Genomic DNA, 23,006 nt, shown 5'->3' on the forward strand with positions numbered 1-23,006 from the left:
TTATCTCTTTCCTCCTCTACCTCTGCCCCCTCGTTTATGCCCTCCCCCACCTCCCTGATAGCCCCCACCTCCCTGATAGCCCCCTCCCTGGGTTCCTCCACCCCCACCCCCACCCTGGTACCCACCTTTACCCTGATAGCCCCCGCCCCCTCCCTGATAGCCCCCGCCCCCTCCCTGGTTATACCCAGCACCCCCACCCTGGTTATACCCAGCACCCCCACCCTGGTTATACCCAGCACCCCCACCCTGGTTATATCCAGCACCCCCACCCTGGTTATACCCAGCACCCCCACCCTGGTTATATCCAGCACCCCCACCCTGGTACCCACCACTTCCGCCCTGGTACCCGCCCTGCTGCCCACCCCTGTCAGACCCTTGATTACCTCCTTGCTGGTACATCCCCCTATTGGAGGTGTCCCCTTGCTGCTTCCATCCCCTTCCTCTGCCCCCTCCTCCTTGGCCTCCTCTTCCTCCTGCTGACCATCCTGTAAATCAAACAACAATTCATCACCAAACTATAAAAAAAGATTAGAACTTGTACACAGAGTTTCCTTTATCCCCGATGCAAAAATAACATCTATTAAAGGCAGTGGACACTATTGGTAATTACTTAAAATAATTATTAGCATAAAACCTTACTCTTCCTCCTGCTGACCATCCTGTAAATCAAACAACAATTCATCACCAAACTATAAAAAAAGATTAGAACTTGTACACAGAGTTTCCTTTATCCCCGATGCAAAAATAACATCTATTAAAGGCAGTGGACACTATTGGTAATTACTTAAAATAATTATTAGCATAAAACCTTACTCTTCCTCCTGCTGACCATCCTGTAAATCAAACAACAATTCATCACCAAACTATAAAAAAAGATTAGAACTTGTACACAGAGTTTCCTTTATCCCCGATGCAAAAATAACATCTATTAAAGGCAGTGGACACTATTGGTAATTACTTAAAATAATTATTAGCATAAAACCTTACTCTTCCTCCTGCTGACCATCCTGTAAATCAAACAACAATTCATCACCAAACTATAAAAAAAGATTAGAACTTGTACACAGAGTTTCCTTTATCCCCGATGCAAAAATAACATCTATTAAAGGCAGTGGACACTATTGGTAATTACTTAAAATAATTATTAGCATAAAACCTTACTCTTCCTCCTGCTGACCATCCTGTAAATCAAACAACAATTCATAACCAAACTATAAAAAAAGATTAGAACTTGTACACAGAGTTTCCTTTATCCCCGATGCAAAAATAACATCTATTAAAGGCAGTGGACACTATTGGTAATTACTTAAAATAATTATTAGCATAAAACCTTACTTGGTAATGAGTAATGGAGAGAGGTTGGTAGTATAAAACATTGTGAGAAACGGCTTCCTCTGAAGTAACGTAGTTTTCGAGAAAGAATTAATTTTCCACGAATTTGATTTCGAGACCTCAAATTTAGAATTTGGGGTCTCGAAATCAAGCATCTGAAAGCAACCAACTTCGTGTGACAAGGGTGTTTTTTCTTTCATTATTATCTCGCAACTTCGACGACCAATTGAGCTCAAACTTCCACAGGTTTGTTATTTTATGCATATGCTCACTAAATGAGAACCCTGATCTTTGACAATTACCAATAGTGTCCAGTGTCTTTAAGTTGTTGCAGTACCTGCTGCTAATAATAATAAAGACATTTGTAAAGCACATAATGCAACAGAGAAAAATAAAATATACAGTGAGTGAAAGATAGAATACAAGTAAGCAGATCACGAATAAGCAGCTTCAAAACAGTTGAGATGATCCTAAGATCCGAGTAGGGGAATAATGTTAACCTGCGGTTTGATAATTAGCACACGAGCTTGGAAATGAGTATGTATGAACTGATGTTAAAGACAGTGGACACTATTGGTAATTGTCAAAGACTACCCTTTACAGTTGGTGTATCTCAACATATGCATAAAATAACAAACCTGCGAAAATTTGAGCTCGATCGGTCATCGAAGTTGCAAGATAATAATGAAAGAAAAGTAACCCTTGTCACACGAAGTTGAGATGGTTGATTTCGAGACCTCAAGTTCTAAATCTGAGGTCTCCGAAATCAAATTCATGGAAATTTACGTCTTTCTCGAAAACTATGGCACTTCAGAGGGAGCCGTTTCTCACAAGGTTTTGATACCATCAACCTCTCCCCATTACTCGTCCCTAAGAAAGGTTTTATGCCAATAATTATTTTGAGTAAGTACCAATAGTGTCCACTGCCTTTAACATCTGATTTTGTTGCCACTCAAATAAATGTAATCAACCAGAGATCACAACTCAATCTTACCTCCTTGTACTTTATCCCCTCTGGCACCTTGTCCACCTACAAAAAAAAAGAAGACATTTTGAACATTTTATTTTAAAACACCAGGGGTCGATTTCACAAAGAGTTAGGACTAGTCTTATTTCGAGTTAGGACCAGTTGCTCGTCCTAACTTAGGACTATCCATGCAATTTGTATATCTCCTAGGACCAGTCCTAAGTTAGGTCTAGTCCTAACTCTTTGTGAAATCGACCACTGGTTGACAAAAATGCCAACAAACTTTCCTGAAGTTCATTAAAAATGTGTTCAGCAAGATTTGCGAGAAGCCTCGTTACATCATCACTCCCATTATGAAATTTGCGGGAGCTCTGTTTTGTAAAGATGCTTAGTTGCAGTATAGAGTTTATTATTTTTATTTTGTTGTTTATGCAAGTCGCCAGACACACAAGGCCTGAAGGCCACTTCAAGGTGTGGGCTACAATTTGGGTTTTTTTCCAGAGGCTGTTGCCCCTACTCCTAGGGCTGAAACAGGGTTACCCCCTTTACAGTCCATACGGATGTAGGCTTGTATGACACAGCAACATCCAACACATGACATCAAAGTTGGCTGGAAAAAAAACCTAAATGTCGCAGGTTCAAATCATGCTCGTCAATTTTTTCTTTGCCCACCCCAAAATTGATTTTATAATTGCCCAGTCATATTCCCTTGTAGATCATTACTTTTAAAAAAAAACAAAAAGTCATGTCCCCTTACAGTGATCCACTTCCAATGCAAGGGCACAATTTCACAGAGCTAGTAATAAGCAGAAAATATTGCAAAATGATTTCCTGCTAAAGCAAAAAGGAAGCAGGACACCAGTCACAAATTGTACACATGACATGGCACTTTGGCTGGTAGCCCTACTCTGGTAAGCATAATTTTGTTGTGCTTTGCATCTTTTGTGCTTAAGCAGCTCTATGCAATCAGTCCCTACATGTAGCTATACAGCACCCCTCAAACAAAGTCTTTGACAAATTAGGGTAAAACAAAACGAGGGTGATTCTGACAAAACTCACCTTGAGAGCGTTGAGCCTTGGGCTGTTCTGTTCTCTTTCGGAAAGACGGCATATCTCTAGCTGGTACGGTGGCCTCCAGAGGGCGCCCTCCTCTATCAGGCACCTGTGGTTTAACATCAAGACACAACTGGACTTTAAAACCACGAGTAAGGGCACTTCCATTGGACAATCTTGAAGTCTATGGGAAACTTATGATGGGGCACCAAGGCCAAGATCAGGAAAACAAGGGCAATAATTCTAAGCCTGCATGCATGATTGGTTAGTGAACCACTTGGCTGCATCAAATGCTTAGAACACTCAAAGGCACGGGACACCTTTGGTAATTGTCAACGGCCAGTATTCTTACTTAAAATCTGTGAAAATTTGTCGTCAAAGTTGCAAGAGAATAACAAAAAAAAACACCCTTCCTGCACAAAATTTGTGTGCTTTCAGATGCCTAATAAAAGTATTTTAATATTTGAGTGAAAAAATACCTCTTCTCAAAACTACGTTACTTCAGGGGGAGCCATTTCTCACAATGTTTTATTCTATCAACAGCTCTCCATTGCTCAGTACCAAGTAAGATTTTATTCTAACAATTATTTTGAGTAACTTCCACTAACATCCAGTACTTAAAATGCAGTTCAAAGCCAAACCCCAAGTTACCTGTCCTGTAAAGATGTCATATTTAAGGAACAATTTATAACAAGAAATATGGTAAACTTACATGGCCCATGATGACTTTATTAATGGCGCATTTGGTATTTTTTCTGTAAGACCCACTGCTAGTTTTCCTCAGCTTAGCCAGTTCTGGAATGAATTAATATCAGACAATTACAAATAGCCCTCTAAAAAAATCCTTCAACCCTTTCCATAAAAAGTAGGGTCATAGAGTGGTTTTGTCAGCGTAGTGCTGGTTTATTGCCAAAATTATCAAGAAAGAATGGTGAAAGTCACATGTGAAAGTTTCAGCTGAGTACACAGTGCTACTTGTTGAGAAAACAGAAATAACTGGAGCATTACAAGAACGTTAAGGGTTTAGCAAGGTAAAACGCTTGTTGTGGTTTTTCTTGTAATTGTATACAGCCATTGTCTGTTTTTTAATGTTTTTAATGTGTCAATGTTTTTACTGTATGCGAGCATTTGAATTACCCTTCCGGGTATCTAATAAAGATTATTGTATTGCATTGTATTGTATTGTAAAAACAGGTACCAAGGATGTCAGGATGTTGTCATCTGACACTTATGATGCCATCATCTCATCTAGCAGTAAATTATCTCAGGATCTCGGATGGCACTTCCAGAGCGTTGTAGTATTGTACTGTTGTGGTGTATTCGTGCCCGAGTGGTGTCAGCAGCAGATTGTGGGTAAGATTGTCAGCAGCAGAGTGTGGGTAAGATTACCGATCATGACACTTGTGTTCTTAAGCAAGGCACCTAACCATAATTGCTTCAGAAAAAGTTGAGGAGGCAGTGCATTCTGCTCTAACAGCCAGGCTCCTACTGGATGATACCCATGCCTACATCCTTGGACTGTGAAGGATGTAACCCTGTTTCAGCCCTAGGAGTAGGTGGTAGTGTGCCCCTAGTGGCAGTTGATATCTGCCCATAGCCCAAATCAGTAAAGTGGAGCCCTCCCCTTGAAGTGGCTGTCCGGCCTTGTGAGTTGGGCGATGTCTCATAAAATAATAATATATAGAAATCTTGTTTAAAGGAAAACATTTTGATTAATTACCTTCCCTAGCAGCCATGAGGTTTGCTATGGTAACCGGACTGTCAGCAAGTAAATTGCTACGTTTGGGTCGGTATGCCGCAACTAGGTCATTCTGTAGTTTACCCTGTGGACGGTAAAATATGGTATACATTGGTTTGACTTTATATGGAATTCACACGTCGGCAAAAACTGTGGATCGGTTCTCAAGAAATTGGGGTGGATGTGATATATCATTTTTGGTCTAAGCTGCCTGAAGCAACTATGGTCTCTAAATAGTTAAGGTAAATAATTTTAATAATTATACCGACCATTTATAATGCGCACAAATCTAGGGGGGGGGGGGAAAACGCTCATGACGCGTACAGAGCAAACATGATTGATCAAATAAACAAAAGCAACAAATCTTAACATGGTTGTTTAGCTGGTAACTTTATTCTGGTTACCACAAAATGGTTGTGCTTAGCTTCTTTTTGTGCTTAAGCCGCTCCATGAAATTGGGCTTAGTGCTTGAGTGCGGTGCACTAGGCTGTTCAGCCATGACACTCCGGCCTGTGATCTCACCTTGACACGTTCTGACCACTGGAAGGACTGTACTGTAACATCCAGGCGCTTCAGCAACATCTGCCTCCGAAGGGTGTACTCTTTTCGCATGCGCTCATTTATCTTACCAAGTTTTGCCTGTGAAAAAAAGGGTACAGAATAGTAAAATACCTGTGTGCTTTTTTTGTCACAGGAATCAGGGAACAATTGAGTTTACAATTTCTCGTTCCAAGGGGTGATCAATGGCGCTGTGCCATTTTCCCAGGATGCCTTGCTCACTCATAACTCCCCGGAATTGGTCCATATCTTTCTGAAAGTTTGTATATACTCAGCGCCTTGAGTACCTTGTTTGGTAGATACGTACACTATATAAGAATTCAATATCATTATTATTATTATCAACTTTCTTTCACGCTTCAGAGTAAAAAAAATATCTATCATTTATTTCATTGTCCCAATAGATAATCCACGCTACTGTACATACCCATTGCTGCTCGCTGAGTTTCTTCTTAAGAATTGGCTTGCCGACCACGCCCAGCCCCGCCTTGCCGACCATCGTCCGAATCTCGTCCTCGATCTTACTAAACAGTTGGATGTCAGTCACGCCAGCTGGTGGCTTACTCAGTTTCAGACTCATGCAGATGTTTCTAAGATGTTGGCTGGAGACATGCCAGCCGCACTGATCAGAAAGAGACAGATATATGAGGGTTTGAAGCAGAGAACGACTGCCTATTTGCCAAGCCTATAACAGGGAATGGGGTGTTAACACAGGATTGGATAATCAAGCTACTGCAGTGAAATAACTGTGCTTTAACAGGCAGGATCAAGACAAAATCCTCCAAAACTTTTAACCTTTCCTTCAATTGGGCCGAACCCAAAATCATGTCAGACGCTCGTTTTTGAAAGGGCAGGGGCACAAGGCGTTTTCTCTATTGGGTAATTGGGGCACCAAGTCAGTGACAAGGGGAAACATGGGAAATGGAGGCATGAAGTAGCAGGGCAGTGAAATAAATGTAAACAATTTGACCTATCATTACATGTACTTCTCAAAAATTACCTTGCAAAATAACAAATACAATTTTATGATTGAGAGAGAGTTAGAGTATTTTTTACCTCTTTATCCACCTCCATAGCTTCCACTTTTTTGGGACGACTAGCGATAATCTTGGCTGCTTGCAGTTCACTGGTTAGGAAATCTGCAAAATGGAAAAATTAGTAACTTATGAATTTTGGGAAGAGTTGCCTGTGCTTAACATCCACCCAAATAAGGATTGGCCCGATTGTGTTTGAGTACTTCAACTACAAACATTTTTGTCCTTCTCTTTTTAGTGGGAGTGGGAAAGTGCCAATCTTAAATCCATGAAAAAAAGCTGACACAAACCAGTTCTCCAGGCCTTGAATTAACCCATGGCACACAATAATATTATAGACGCTCAAATATAACTGTCTCGTCGTGTCGAACAAAGCTGCAGATGTACTGTAATCATCGTTTTACTCACCAAGGACTCGTAGCCGGTTTTGTTGGTTGCCGAATCGGTTGATCATTTCTCCCTGTGTGAGGGCGCTATACGGACAGTTCAACTCACTCAGTAGACTGCTCAGTTCCAATTCAAAGGACTCTGCCTCATTAGCAGCTGCAGTCAAGAAACAAAAACATTTTGTTAAGTTGCAGCACTTTGCGGTGGAATGAGAATGTGGTTTGTTACACCCATTTCAGACAGGTGCGCCAGAGTTGTGACGAACCAAATAGATTAGGAGCGATTCTAGGTCGACCCAAATATATTTTGATCTCAAACAGGCCAACATTTACAATAGGTTCGGCTCATGAATACAGAATTATTATTTTGCTTTCACCATCAACACTGATGTGTGTTAGCACTGTATACTCAGTACTTTCCCAGAGCTCTGTGAAAAAAATCCCAGGTATATTACCTGAGTGAAATTCAAACCCACGACCTTTGCGGTTCTAGAGCAGCGTCTTACAAACTACACCACCGAGATTGACCGGTAGCGAGTAATATGCCTACGATTCATCCCGCCGAACTCAGGAAAATACAGAGTATACAGTGCTACACATCAGTGATTGTGTGAAAAACCAAAATTAATATTCTTTATCCCCGATCTAAATTTCCATCTATTTAAGACTTACATGATGTTGTAGAAACTGTGTTTTCTATACCACTCAGATTGTGGAGTCCTTCCGCCAGCCAGCTAATGAGACCAGTGAATTCCACTGAGCTTGGCCCTCCTTCAATGGCTTTATTGAAAAGAGTCACATCCTGAGCAGGACCCTCATAGCTGCAAATGAAAATCACAAATACATGGGTCATCCACCAAGTTTGGGACACACTTAAATGTGACATTTGTCTGACGTTGCCATGCTTTTAGTCTTGCCCCGTTTCAGCTGTATTTAATTACTGACTATCACACACAAAATGATTTGCTTGGTATATTTTGTACAGGGTAGGGTGTTGACTGTGATTAGTGCTCGAATCAAAGTGAATTTGTTAGTACAGATGTACAATGTATTATTATGTATTTGAGTGTTGACAAATTTTGCGATAAACTTCTGGATGTAATAAAGACACAGTGTCCATGGTCCATGGGTTTATATCCAAATCACACATTTTCATGTTTCAACAAAACATTTTCAAACACGAAGAAGAATGTTACATGAAATAATTTAATCAATAAATTATTTCTTTTCATAATACATGGGAAAATGTCGCACAAAAATCAGTGTCCCAACTTTTCAGTTGAAAAAGTCCTGAGTTAACAAAACAAAGGGACAACTTTCCGTAGCACGCCACACCCCTTTTTCATTAATTGTTATAACTTTATAAGTAGTATTAACAATAACATATTTCACTGATTTTTACAAAAACGGCTTAACTCTTTCTTAGGCCTAATTAATTAAAATTTAAAAAGGGATATCTCGTTGTTGAGTTGATTGATTGAGGTAAATTTGATTATTTCTTTCATATTGAATGAAAACAGTGGTGGCGCTATAAATACAGAAACTTTTCCAAACAAAGTGCTTTTTAGTTTTTCAAAAATGGCACCAAATTGACTGATAGAAAAAGAAAATATTTATAGTTTTATTTGCATGCAAAATGAGATGGGGTCGGGAGATTTGAGACCCGCGCAATCTGCGCGCAAAAGTTTCAAACGTGCGCGCAGCCTGGCAAAGCTAAAGTCTCGCACGGGCAAGCATGGAAGTTGAGCAGGTTATAACTTTGCGCAAAACAGACGGGGGATGGAGGCTGTGCAGCGCCGAATAAGATTTCCCATGCAAAACAACTTGCTGAAGTTTGAAGCAATTATTACATTATTTAATGGTTAAAAACTTACCCTAGATCATCCAGACTGTCAAGTATGTCATCTTCCGGCTTCCCAACTTCCATTGTATTTTAGAAAAAAGAGATAGAAATAGAAGAAAATGGTATTTTACACGACCAATAGTGACACAGTGTTTGCCGACGACACGCGCACGTCAGATTCCAGAACGAATACAGCGCCCTCAATAGTTTGGTGATAGTCAGGCTGTGTAAACAAACGGTGACTCTATTTTTAGACTGTGATGTTAGCGCTTTGTTGGCAGTTATTTTTGCTTTCCGAAAAGTTGCATGTTTTTAAAATAAGCTGAGATAAAGCCAATCAAGATCCATGTCACCGTCTAAGGAAGATTCGCACGAGCAAGACATTGCAATCGGTGCTCGTTTCGTCAGTGAGGGTGACTTAGGGACAGTTCGATATGTAGGCGATGTTCCACCTACGAAAGGTAAAGGCTAAATAGCATAGATAGAGCAAGGAAGTAGACCCGTAATAGCCCGACGATCTCTCGCCGGTCGATCCACCACACAGATGGGATTTGAGGGATCGGGGTGGGGGAGGGGACGAGTTGATGGATATTTGGATAACTTTCCGTACGGCGCTACCACTTTTTCACTTATTTTTACAAAAAGGGATACTTCTAGAAACTATAAGGCTCCTGCTCACAGGGGAGCCTTATTAAAAATATTATAGTTTCTAGAAGTAAAAAAGGGATATCTCATTGAGGTAAATTAGATAGTATATTATTTCATATCGAATGAAAAAGTGGTGGCGCCATACGGAAACTTTTCCAGGTCGGACTTTGAGCCGAATACAATCAATGACAAGCAATGGCGGCACCTTGTCCATCCTTGTAAGTTGTATACCACTTTTTATTATATTACAAATGTCTGCACATGCGATTTCACAAAATGGAGAATTACAATCCTATCTCGAGTTAAGGACGAGTAACTCGTCCTAACTTAGGATGGGTTCAATGCGTTCTAACGTTTATGAATACGGAACTTTTAATTCGTCATAAGTACTAGGATTTGACTAGATTCTAGCCTATTAAAATGTGATATTGATTTTTATTTGATTTTTTTCAGGAAAATGGCTAGGTGTTGAATGGGACAATCATGAGAGAGGAAAACACGACGGATCCCGTGATGGCGTGCAATACTTTCAATGCAGGTATTCTACATCAAGATGATTTTCGCCACCGCCCCCTCACTTGGTGCATCCCAACATCATAACATGTATTATATAAAAACAAACCTGTGATAACTTGGGCTCAATTGTTCATCAAAGTTACAAGAAAATAATGAAAGAAAAATAGCCATGTTGCAGAAATTTGTATGCTTTCAGACACCTGAGAAAAGTTTCAGGCCTGAGGTCTTTCTCAGATTCAAATTGGTGAGAAATTACCTCTTTCTCAAAAACTATGTTAAAACTTCAGATAGAGTCAATTGTTTTATCATTATCAACAGCTCCCTGTTCCTCTTTACCAAGTAAGTTTGTATGCTAGTATTTATTTTTGAATAATTTCCAAATGTGTCCGGTGCCTTTAAAGCTTGTCAGACATTCTTGAACAACATTCTTTCCAATTGTTTTAACCAAACTGTTCTTCTCTTAATTGCAAATTATGTCGCACTTTTCAATGTTTATGCTGCTTTGACATATTTAAACAAATAAACCATCAATATAGCTCTGTTTTAACCAAACTGTTCTTGTCTTAAAAATAAAGTTCTCCAACTGGTGGGTCCTTCATTCGTCCAAAGAAAGCAGACTTTGGCACAGACTTCTACTCCGCGTTACAAGAACGCTATGTCCCCGATAACAAGGACACTGCAGACATCAATGATGAGGATATGTTCATCTGTGGAAACAACAACCAGGTCACAGTAGTGGAGATGGTTGGAGCAGCTTCAGTTGCTAAGCAACAGAGGTACGCAAGTGAAGCACCTTAAAACAAATTGGGGACTTTGCTGCAAACAAAACTTGTGTCTTAATAGATGATTACTATTGCATCAGGGATGAAGAATGTAATTTGTTTTTACCCTTATAGATAAATCACATGGGTGGGATTTGAACTAATGACCTTTGCATTGCTAGAGGCTATTGTACAATTTTTAGTCAAAATCAGTGCTCTTGAAATTTGTTGTTTCTAAAGGTTTTCAGATACATTTTTCTTGAATATAACATCATTTCATAAGAGAATTTTGTTCTAGTATGAACTTCATAATCATTAAGCTTTCAGACTAAAACTAAACAATGAGAGTTTTTTGTAATTTGTTTTGTCTTTGAACAGTTCTTTCTCTTTGATAAAAGATGTCTTCGTTCGTGACATGAGAATAAACTGCGTAGGATCATCCCAGCTGGAGCAAACACTACCAAGTATCCTTGCATTGATCCCATTCAGTGGTGTAACCAAGTCATTGTTTCTCGAGTCAATTTAAGTCCAAGTCATTTGCTCAAGTCAACTCAAGTAAAAGTCAAGTCAAGTTACAAGTCACATAATGTACTGACATATGCCAATTCCCATGATGTTGTGACAAACATAAATACATTCAAAAAACCTTTTAAAAGACTAGTTAATAAATTAAATCCATGATTTAGAAAGTTTGGCCTTATGAAATGGGGCCAAAAGCATGCACACAAAATCATCGGTCGGCATCAGTGCAGAAGACTCAATTTCTCCACATTTTTTTTTAAACAATAGTTGCATTGTCGTAAAATCAAGTCAAGTCAAGTCACAAGTCATTTTCCGTCAAGTCAAGTCAAGGCACAAGTCAGTGAAATGGGCGACTTGAGTCTGACTTGAGTCAAAGTCACGGACTTGAGTACACAACACTGACATTTCCAGTCATTGTACTTGTGTCTTTGAGCAACACTTAAAGGAACACGTTGCCTTGGATCGGTCGAGTTGGTCTTTGAAAAGCGTTTGTAACCGTTTTGTAAAAGTAGAATACAATGATCCACACAAACATGCCTCGAAATTGCGTGGTTTTCCTTTTACCTCGTCGACTAACACATCGGCCATTTATGGGGGTCAAAATTTTGACTCCCATAAATGGCCGACCATGTTAGTTCGCACAGTAGAAGGAAAACCACGCAATTTCGAGGCAAAATTGTGTGGATCATGATATTCTACTTTTAAAACATCTTTCCAACCATATGCATTTTATAAAAAACGGTTACAAACGCTTCTGTTTTGACCAACTCGTCCAATCCAAGGCAACGTGTTCCTTTAACAACACATAATTTGCTTCTCTTCACCTAGGTGTGTTAATGATTGTATTTCACATGATTAAATACTTGCAGCTTGGGGCTGTACTAGGCTACATGTAATGCTTCCCAGGAAGTTGAACAAGTTTGGGGAATGAGCTTCCTTAATTGTATCTATTAAGAAATAACTGAATTGGATTTATCCAAGAATCTAATCCCATCATGGGAGGTTGTAGCTGAACTATGCAGCCAGCTGAAACAACTGAAGAGACTTTCACTAAGGTAAAGCAAACAAAATCATTCTAAGGTTTTTATAAACCCCTTTTTCACACAGCCAAAATTGTTCTATTGTTTCACAAGTCCCACAAGTTTCACCAAAATCATTGTATTATGGTGTTCATTCGCCCCTTTTCACACAACCAAAATTGTTCTATGGTTAATATAAGCCCCTTTTCACGTAACCAAAATTGTTCTTTGGCTCATAAGCTCCTTTTCACACAACAGAGTCATTTCCCTGAAAATAAAACCCTATGAGATTTATGGGGATTTAAAACCCTGGGCACCCTGTGTTCATGTCACAGTAACTATCACATAGCCTTACCTGCTTCATTGGACAGTGAAGGGGGAAGTTTTTAGAATTAGGGTTATTTGCACAAGTCCTTGGAAAAAGTTCCCTAAACCTAGTCATGTTTTCATCATTTGATGGTTTTCTTTTCTCTTTTTCAGTGAGAACAGGTTGCAGATTCCCGCTACTCCATCCAGTTTTAAGAGTTCCTTTGCAAACCTACAAGATCTCTTCTTGAATTACTTGAATATAACATGGCCAATGGTAAGAAATCTTAGTTTAAAGCCATTGGACCCTTTTGGTACAGAAACAAAATTAAAGTTCACAGATTTACAAATAACTTACAGGGTTTACAGAAGGCAGTGGTGAAAGACTTCTCTTGAAATATTAGTTCATGAAATGCTTTACTTTTTGAGAATACAGTAAAACAATATCAATTCTCGATAGCGAGAATTACTGATTTATTTTAAACACATGTCATGACACGGCAAAACGTGCGGATACAAGGATGGGTTTTCCCGTTTTTTTCTCCCGACTCCGATGACCGATTGAGCCTAAATTTCCACAGGTTTGTTATTTTATATAGAAGTTGTGATACACGAAGTGTGGGCCTTGGAAAATACTGTTTACCGAAAGGGTCCAATGGCTTTAAGAAACAATTTTGTGAACCTGAAATATTTGTATTGCTAACTATGTCCAAATTACTATGAAGTGTTTTTGATAATGAAATTATTGGTTCGGTTGATGTAGGTAGCAGATTGCGCTCCTATGTGGCCTCAACTGAAGAATCTTCATCTGTGCTTCAATCAAATCTCAAAAATTGATCAGTGAGTAATCTAGTAATTTTCAAGTATTCAAATGGTCAGTTTTAGATGTGGGAGGACACCCTTGTTGTTTTAATGTTTATGTATTGCGTGATTGATGCAAGAAAACTACACACAGGCAGTTTGAGTTTAAATAGAGTTTGAGTTGATGTGGCAGTAAAGGACTGTTTTTGTTAACTGTTTTTTTTCTTCTTTTTTTTTCTTTTTTCTTTTTTTTTTTCTTTTTCTTTCTGAAACTGCCTTGTAGCATTTTTTGTAATTGTCTTATTAAATCGTTTCTTCAGAAACCCTCTGTATTGTAATTTTGTATTTTGGAAATTGCTTTTTTTTTTCTTCCCTTCCCTTTGTATCTAGCGCTTTGAGGCCTTTTTGGCAATTTGGCGCTTTATAAATATCTTTTTGTTATTATTTTTTTTTATTATTATATTATTAACTGTACATACTGTGTTCTCAAATGAGGTCTCTATCTTTCGTTTGAGAACTGATTTGGAGCAACATCATAACATAAATTATATATATTTTTGATGAAAATTGTTTTTCCCTTCTTTTTTTTCTCTCAAGATTGCGCCCAGGTACCTTTGAGACATTAGAGCTACTCAATGTAGAAGGTAACCAGATATCTGAATGGGATGGCATCATGCACTTTTCAAGTTTACCAAGGTAAGCCCAAACAACTCTGCCAAGCTTCATCCGCTAGTTCTTTTAAACAACTATTAAAAACACATCTTTCACTTCTTAATTCTGTTTCTTTGAACTGGTTACCCTGCATCTCTACTTAAGTTAGTCTTATACAAGTGTCAATGTCGTATAGTTATTGTACTTTCTTTTGTATTTGTAGAAATGTTTGCTTGTACAGCGCCATGAGCGTCATGCCTGATGGACCCGAGCGCTTTATAAGAGGCCACTATTATTATTATTATTATTTTATTATTACATTTACCACTAAGGAAATGAAATATTTAGTCCTGTGGTCGGTCCATTTTGTGTTAGAGAGTATACAGAGTGCACTGTCAAAACACGCATCAAGTTGGAGAGCAACTGGTCCCCTCCAATTCTTTTTTAAATTTGTGATACTTCTAACTGTTGAATTCAAGCTTGGAACCTGGCTTCCATCGGTTTGAGAACAGGCACTTGAAGACCAGAGTCCACTTTTTTTCTACCAGTTCAGGCAAAGTTTTGCAACAGTGGGGCTTGATCAATATGCAAATAAGGTCTCCAATGTTAAAGGCACTGGACAACTTTGGTAATTGTCAAAGACCAGTCTTCTCACTTGGTGTATCCCAACATTTGCATCAAATAACAAACCTGTGAAAATTTGACCTCAATTGGTCGTCGAAGTTCCTCAATTCCAATGGGGCTTGATCAATATGCAAATAAGGTCTCCAATGTTAAAGGCACTGGACAACTTTGGTAATTGTCAAAGACCAGTCTGCTCACTTGGTGTATCCCAACATTTGCATCAAATAACGAACCTGTGAAAATGTGACCCCAATTGGTCGTCGAAGTTCCTGAATTCCAGTGACCGAGTAATGGTCATTCAACTTGTAAGCCAGTATTTTTCACATTCGAAATGTAGTTTCAGCAGTTCCAGCCCAGTTGAAATAAATAGGGGGCCTAAATAGATAAATATTTCTTTGTTTTCCTACTGTAGGTTGAACACCTTAATTCTCAATTCCAATTCTTTGGCTTGTGTCAAGTTTGATGATACATCTCCAACAGCGACAACACAACATTTTGGCAACCTCAAGTCTCTTTCTATCAGTGGGAATGCCATTAACAGTGTAAGTACAATTAAATGTTTGTAAACCAACAGAAACAGAAGAAAATTTCAGTGAAATTTGGTTTTACTTTCACATTCATCTTTAATAAGAACACAGAAGAGTACATTTACCCCGGTGTTCCTGGCTGTGGCTGCTGTATATGCGTCGTAGCACCTTGTAAACCCATATAAAAGGTGCTACATACATGTAGTTGGGTCTCAGAATGCATCACTGCAATAGCCTATCTTTCTGAAAGTTTGTATATACTCAGCGCCTTGAGTACCTTGTTTGGTAGATATGTGCGCTATATAAGACTTTGATATTATTTGATATTATTATTTTAAGGTAAATCGGAAGATAATATTCCAATGCAATTATTATTGTTGGTCTTCGTGGCTGAGTGTTCTAGAGCAGTGGACTCAAGTTCTGTAATGTACAGAATGTGGGTTCGAATCCTGGCCTGGTCATTCAGTTGCAACAATAGCGTTTTTGAGCAAGACACTTGATCATAATTGCTTCTCTCCATCCAGGGGTGGATTTCACAAAGAGTTAGACTACTCTTATCCCGAGCTAGGACGAGTTACTCGTCCCAACTTAGGACTAGCCTTAAGTTTTTAATATATACTAGGACTAGTCCTAACCTTACTCGTTGTGAAATCGACCCCTGGAGTGTTTTTTTTTTATTGCAAACTCTGTTGGTTAGCTACATGTAGATATGGGTTAACAGATACATTTGCTTTCCTGATATTACTGATTTCTGTTTGTTCCTGAAGTAGTCATTGCTACAATAGCTTATATATTTTTTTATGTAATTGGAATAGTCTTTAAAGGTAGTGGACACTATTGGTAATTACTCAAAATAATTATCAGCATAAAACCTCACTTGGTAACGAGTAATGGGAGAGGTTGATAGTACAAAACATTGTGAGAAACGGCTCCCTCTGAAGTGACATAGTTTTCAAGAAAGAAGTACTTTTCCACGAAGTTGATTTCGAGACCTCAAGTTTAGAATTTGAGGTCTCGAAATCGAGCTCGAATTTTCACAGGTTTGTTATTTTATGCAAATGTTGAAATACACAGTGAGAAGACTGGTCTTTGACAATTACCAATAGTGTCCAGTGTCTTTAAGGGCTACTACTACCTTATATAGTTTTTGCAGTAACACCATGTAATGATTAATCTCTAAATGAGTTGGAGTGGTTCTGAAAAGAACTGTTGGTTTCAACTCTACCACTACCTTCCTTGTTTGTATACAATATTGTTTGCCATTCTGTGTTTTTATGGAAAATTCTGTCAGTAGTTAGATATGGGTTAACAGATACAAAGATTTTAGGAATTACTGATTTCTATTTGTTGCTGCAGTGGAGGGATATTTCCGATCTTGAGAAGTTGGCTAGCCTGACAGAGCTACGGATCAGGCGGAATCCATTCTTGAACGGCATATCACCTGAGTCAGTCAGAGAGCTACTGGTGGCAAAGATTGGAAGTCTCAAGATCTGCAATGGTAGTACGGTGAGTTAAACAAAAAAGAGGGACGTGAAGATCCAGGTGGTTGTGCTCTATATTTATTGTTAAGTAGTATTTAAAACTTTGCATAGTGGGAGTATAATTAGGTGAGGTTTTCTGTAACACCATGTGTTGATCTCTTTTGAGTAGTGATGGTTCTAAAAAGAGCCGATGGTTTTAACTCATTTTTAATCAATATACTTTGATATAGAAAGGTTTGCGGTAACACCATGTAAGGACTATCTGTAATGAGTTGGGGTGGTTCTGAAAAGAACTGTTGGTTTCAACTCGACGTTTCGATCAGAATTCTCCAGAAGACGATCAGAGCATACTGATCGAAACGTCGAGTTGAAACCAACGGTTCTTTTCAGAACCACCCCAACTCATTAGAGATGAGTACTTACATGGTGTTACCGCAAACCTTTCTATATCGTATTTCCACCATGCAAAGTTTATGCTTTGATCGTCTCTTATCGGCTGACTGGGATCTGCCTGGCACCCATGAACAAAGATATTGACTAATAGGGAGGCCGCCAACATCCCAGTCAGTTTCCCTTGTGGTTCATTACTTGATATTCAAAGGAAAGCATGTAGACATTGAAAAGGGAACGTTTACCCTTATGCAGATCAATTCCAGTGAGAGAAAGGGCTCTGAGATTGACTACGTGAGAAAGACGTGTAAGGAGTGGTTAGCGAGTGGAGGAAGCAGAGATGAAGGGAAGAGCAACCCAAGTCAAGAGTTCCTTGGTCTTCATCCAAGATATCCCAAGCTGCTAGAAGGTAAGGACTGAATACACCAATCCGGGCACGCAAGTGTTGGGCACGGTGCGCGCCATTTGCTGCGGTGTCTTCAGTGGCTAGATTATGCACAAAGACACCGTTGTTGTTTAAAAAAATAAATAGAGGGCGCTACCAATTTTGTTTCGTCGGATAGGTCTATAGATCATGTCACTTATGAAAAGAGCTACCTTGTGCATTTCAGTGGATTCCCTAGCAGGCAAGGTACTACACGGTTGATATAGGAAGGTGTAGATTTCAACAGAATTTAAGCGATGATGGCCTAAATGAAATGGTGCTATATAAAAGCCCATTGTATTGTATTGTATGGTTTTGTATAAGTATGTTGACTAAAATGCTAAAAGCTGAACAAGTTTGAGATGTACCCCTTTTTTCATTTCTTTTATGTTGTGCCTGAATATCTAATGCATTCACCTTGGGATGGATTGGCTCTATTAATACATAAATACTGCCCTTAAAGGCACTGTACACGTTTGGTAATTACTCAAAATATATATTAGCATACAACCTTACTTGGTAACAAGCAACGGAGAGCTGTTGATAGTATAAAACATTGTGAGAAACGACTCCCTATGAAGTAACGTAGTTTTTGAGAAAGAGGTGATTTCTCACTGAAATAATAAAAGACTTCTGACCAGAAGCCTTTTATTCCTGTCTGAAAGCACACTATTTTGTACAACAAGGTTGTTTTTTCTTCCATTATTCTCTCGCAACTTCAATGACCAATTGAGTCCAAATTTTCACAGGTTTGTTTGTTTATGCATACATGTATGTTGGGATACATCAAGTGAGAATACTGGTCTTTGACAATTACCAACTGTGTTCAGTGCCTTTAACACCAGCTTTGTTTATTAGTATGCTATATTCGCCAAATATCCTCCCTCTACATATGTGACTCAGAACAGTTTAACAAGAACATTTATACATGGTCTTTTATTGCTTGAAGTTTATTCGTATTAAAGGCAGTGGACACTATTGGTAATTACTCAAAATAATTATTAGCATAAAACCTTACTTGGTAACGAGTAATGGGGAGAGGTTGATAGTATAAAACATTGTGAGAGACGGCTCCCTCTGAAGTGACATAGTTTTCGAGAATTTTCCACGAATTTGATTTCGAGACCTCAAGTTTAGAATTTGAGGTCTAAAAGCACACAACTTCGTGTGACAAGGGTGTTTTTTTCTTAGAGCAATCGAGCTCACATTTTCACAGGTTTGTTATTTTATGCATATGTTGATATACACCAAGTGAGAAGACTGGTCTTTGACAATTACCAATAGTGTCCAGTGTCTTTAAAGCATATACTCAAAGCTGACTGTTCATACTCTTTGTTCGGGTCAGAATAAACCGTACATTTTTCTTGGCATGTAGTGTACGGAATACCAGAGGAGTCGGAACTGGTGGTCAAGTCATCTGCACTGAAGGCAACTCTCATTCAAGTCACAATCAAATGCCCAGATGCGCCTTCCAAGAAAGTACTGACCAAGAAACTACCAGGTTAGTAAACACAAAATATATAAGGGCCTGTGTCAGCACATGCCGACGTACTTCAATCTGTCCATTGTCTTTTAAAACCCCATTGTTCACACCACTAAACAGTCCACGCATGTATTGACCCAATTCACCTGACGTCATCATCAGAATAATCGTGGATGCGCCATTTTGGTGGCCAATGTCAGCGTGTGTTATTTAGAGAAGTGCGCATTTTAGGCGACGCAACGTTTATACTTAACCTATTGACCACCAACATGGTGAGCGTGGCATCAGTCGTCGCATGTGACGCGCGTGCAAGGGGTCAATACCGTGATATCCTAAACAGGGCAATGCCATGTGTAATGAGGGGAATCTCATCAACAACAGCACTCAGTGAGTTGGTTTGAAGGGGAAGGCCAAACTCTGCTAGCATTATATGAGAGTACAAGATAGGTATGTAAATTGTCAATGGCAGATGAAACCAAATTATAAAACTTGACATTATGCAATGCTAGAGCATTTGAAAGCTTAGGTGCTTAGCACACTTCTTGTGTCTAATTAAACCTGATGTTGGTTAGCCCAAGCTTCATTGGTTATCTGGCCAGGAGTTGGTCTTACTCGCAATCATGATGGCATAAACAAGCGTAGTGTATAAAATAATGAAAGAATCTTCAGTCATTGATTATCGTGGTAAACTTTCTTCACTGTTTGTAGGAACAATGGAAATACAGAGGATAAAGAATCTGATACATCGGTTGCTCAAGGTGGAGGTCACTGCCCAAAACCTGACATACACAAGCCTCAAGGTATGACCTTATTAATGACCTTATAATGACCTGTAAAGTGAAGGCAGAACACTGGCTTTTAAGTGTATATTTTCAATCCTCTTATAATGTATGAGTCAGTCTCCTGACGGTGACTAGAGCAAGCTAGTTGAAACGTTGAGACCATGTAAGAACTGACTCTGCGGTAGTACAGTTTATTACGAGCCTATAAGCTAAAGTAGTAGTCCCAGCCTATTTTCTATACCATCCGCCCGGGTGATAGTTAAAAAAGCAGGACAGTTCTTTTCAGAACTGAGAAGTCTCCCCAACCCCTGAACATCTACTCTGTGGTAGTAGAATTAAGCAAGACAGTTCTCTAAGAACAAACTCTACCTGGCAAGTAGATACACACATGGTGTTATCGTAAACCAACACTATGTTGATACGTCACCATGCCATGCCTCAAATCATATATTCAATCCTCTTCTCATCAAGTATTACCTTTTTTTCATATAGCCTTTAGACGTTTTATTCCAGTTGTCCATTCTGCAGTTTTTTGACCACTTTTTGATAATGTGTTAAGCAAATTTTCATGATGCCAAAGAAGTAAAGCATTTAAAATTTTCCAGCTGAAATGCTGTTATTTGTTAGAAAAAGTTCCACGGCACTCGGTTTCTTGCTCTAAGCCCTTATAATGTGCAGAAAATAGTGAACACTGTGATGGTTTTTTAGTATTTTCTTGTGACTCAGGTTTGTTGTTTCCTCTGCAAATACTGTACCTAATTTCATAGAGTTGCAGAAATTATTGAGTATTAAATTTGTTTTTTTTACCCTAACATTGACACAGAAACAATTAACAATTCTCTGCTTAACAAAAATGAGCAGCATACCAGCCAAACATGTCAGATGGTAGTTTGGCTGGTAACCTAATGCTGGTAAGCATAATTTTGTTATTATGCTTAGCACCTTTTTGTGCTTATAAGCAGCTCTATGAATTAAGGCCTGGGGTGGATTTCACAAAGAGTTAGGACTAGTCTTATCTCGAGTTAGGACCAGTGACTCGTCCTAACTTAGGACTATCCTTGCAATTTGTATATCTCCTAGGACTAGTCCTAAGTTAGGAACTAGTCCTAACTCTTTGTGAAATCGACCCCTGGTCTTTGATTATAACTGAAGTTGGCAGCTGGCTTTAATAATGTACAATGTTTCAATCTGTTTTATCACTAGATACCAGGGAAAGAGATCGAGTTGGACAACGATATGAGACAATTGATGCACTATTCCTTAGAGAACGGAGACACTATACTAGTCAGATGGTGACCCACTGCCTTATACTTCAGAGGTAACAGGGGCAATCGCCTCCATGCACTTTGACCATTGCCTTGGTGCCCCTTGAAATGATCCAGCAAGTATATTTTTTAATTTCCCTCGTAGATGTGCTCTTTATGGTTCACCGTAACATAGCTCTAGTGTTGTCAGCAGAGTGTGGATTCGAATCCTGGTCATGACTCTTGAGCCCTTTTAAAAGCAAGGTAACTAACCATAATTGCTTCATAGCATTCAAACTGCCTCTAGCTACCGGGAAGTCTCGGTAGTCTAGTTGGTAAGACACTGCTCTAGAATTGCAAGGGTCGTGGATTTGAATCCCACCCGTGTAAGTATGCCTGTGATATTTTTTCACAGGACTCGGGGAAAGTACCGAGTATACAGTGCTAACACACATCGGTGTATGGGTAAAAACCCAAATTAATATTCTTTATCCCGATGGAAATTTAACATCTATTACATAATTGCTTCCCAAATTTATTTGGAAGGCAGTGCATTCTGCCTTTACCAACCAGAGGCTGTTAGTGGATGATACCTATGCCTACATCCTTCGGACTGTGAAGGGGGTCACCCTAGTTTCAGCCTATTTTTTCACACTCCAATCCAAACTAGAATTTGTTTTTGTAAATTTTTCCATAAACTTGGTCATGTATTAACTTGCTTGTAAATGATCGAGTAGGATTACCAAACTTATCAGACTCCTTTAATGGAAATGCAACATTACAGTGAGATGAAACACCAATGAAGGGAGGTTACAAAACAAGTACTTTTTGTATTCAAGAAAGTTGGGGTCTTTCAGTACCATTTATTAAAATGCATCAATAACCAATGTACAATGGCAATTATTTGGTAATAATTAATTTATTAATTTTTAAATACTTAGTGGAAAACCATCAGAGGAAAGTCTATAAAGATATTACAGGGTTGTAGAATTGTTGACAATGGCCACGGCTATAAATTCGAATGGCTTTCTGAGTTTTGCCATAGACCTTTTCGCAAATACCCTTTGCGCAAGCGCCAACTTTTGAATGAGATGCTACATGTAGCTTGATCGCTAGCTTAACCAGCATGCACCTCATTCCACACCGACCGCGCGCATCAAGTATTTGCGATAAGGTCTACGGTCACTTTCTGTATATGCTTGGATCTTACAATGACAAATTAATTGTAAAGAAATGGATACCCAAACCAGTATTTAATGTTTTTGATTTTTTTTTTTACTATAAGTGTCATTTGTTTGATTAACTATTTATCCTTAGATTTACCCACTTTGGGCAATATGTTCCAATATTTAATACATGAGAGCTTTCATCTGAGAAACCATCTTGTTCATCCCCCATTCAATTCAATGTAACCATACTGAGGCCGGAAGGGGAAATAGACTGGTACCTTTTTGGTATATGAAAAGTAGCACTTAACAATACTATATTGTAAACAGGTCCCAATTTGATAGAGCTGCTTAAGCAGGAACTATTGCTGAGCAATTTTCTGCTGAGCAAAAAGGAGTGGGATACCTGTCATAAATGTTACATGTGACATGGTATTTTGGCTGGTAACCTTATGGTGGTAAGCAGCTCTATGAAAATTGGGCCTTGGTCCCACATTCATAGAGCTGCCTGAGCACAAAAAGTACCTTAGCGCAAAACAAGTTTGCTGAACAGAACAATACCAGCCAAAATACATTGTCACATGTACCATTTGTGACTGGTTTCCTGCTTATGTTGCTAAGTAGGAAATTTATAAGCACTATTGTCTACTTAAGCAGCTCTATGAAACTGGAACCAGTGAATATTTCAAAGATGGCGACTGGCTTATTCCATTTAATCATTATTTTCTTTCTGTGAATATTTCAAAGATG

General features: G+C 38.9%; 2 protein-coding genes across 2 annotated transcripts; one reads left to right on the forward strand and one right to left on the reverse strand.

Annotated features, from left to right (window-relative positions):
- LOC139941441 (protein FAM98A-like) lies at positions 1 to 9,084 on the reverse strand. Its single transcript, XM_071937939.1, has 11 exons — positions 8,943 to 9,084; positions 7,741 to 7,889; positions 7,091 to 7,225; positions 6,705 to 6,787; positions 6,076 to 6,270; positions 5,613 to 5,729; positions 5,073 to 5,175; positions 4,065 to 4,147; positions 3,359 to 3,461; positions 2,327 to 2,362; positions 1 to 485 (listed from the first exon to the last, which is right to left on the reverse strand). The coding sequence occupies exons 1-11, from the start codon at positions 8,993 to 8,995 to the stop codon at positions 1 to 3; spliced, it is 1,542 nt and encodes a 513-aa protein (XP_071794040.1). The 5' UTR covers positions 8,996 to 9,084.
- A 65-nt stretch (positions 9,085 to 9,149) lies between these two features.
- Positions 9,150 to 23,004, forward strand: LOC139943095 (tubulin-specific chaperone E-like). Its single transcript, XM_071939912.1, has 14 exons — positions 9,150 to 9,372; positions 10,013 to 10,097; positions 10,651 to 10,851; positions 11,215 to 11,300; positions 12,314 to 12,413; positions 12,858 to 12,960; positions 13,447 to 13,523; positions 14,082 to 14,180; positions 15,172 to 15,301; positions 16,643 to 16,792; positions 17,413 to 17,566; positions 18,957 to 19,082; positions 19,773 to 19,864; positions 21,050 to 23,004. Exons 1-14 carry the CDS (start codon positions 9,258 to 9,260, stop codon positions 21,140 to 21,142), a joined length of 1,611 nt encoding a protein of 536 aa, XP_071796013.1. The 5' UTR covers positions 9,150 to 9,257; the 3' UTR covers positions 21,143 to 23,004.
- Positions 23,005 to 23,006: the final 2 nt, after the last annotated feature.

Source organism: Asterias amurensis, chromosome 1, assembly GCF_032118995.1.
Source record: "Asterias amurensis chromosome 1, ASM3211899v1".
NCBI lineage: Eukaryota > Metazoa > Echinodermata > Asteroidea > Forcipulatida > Asteriidae > Asterias > Asterias amurensis.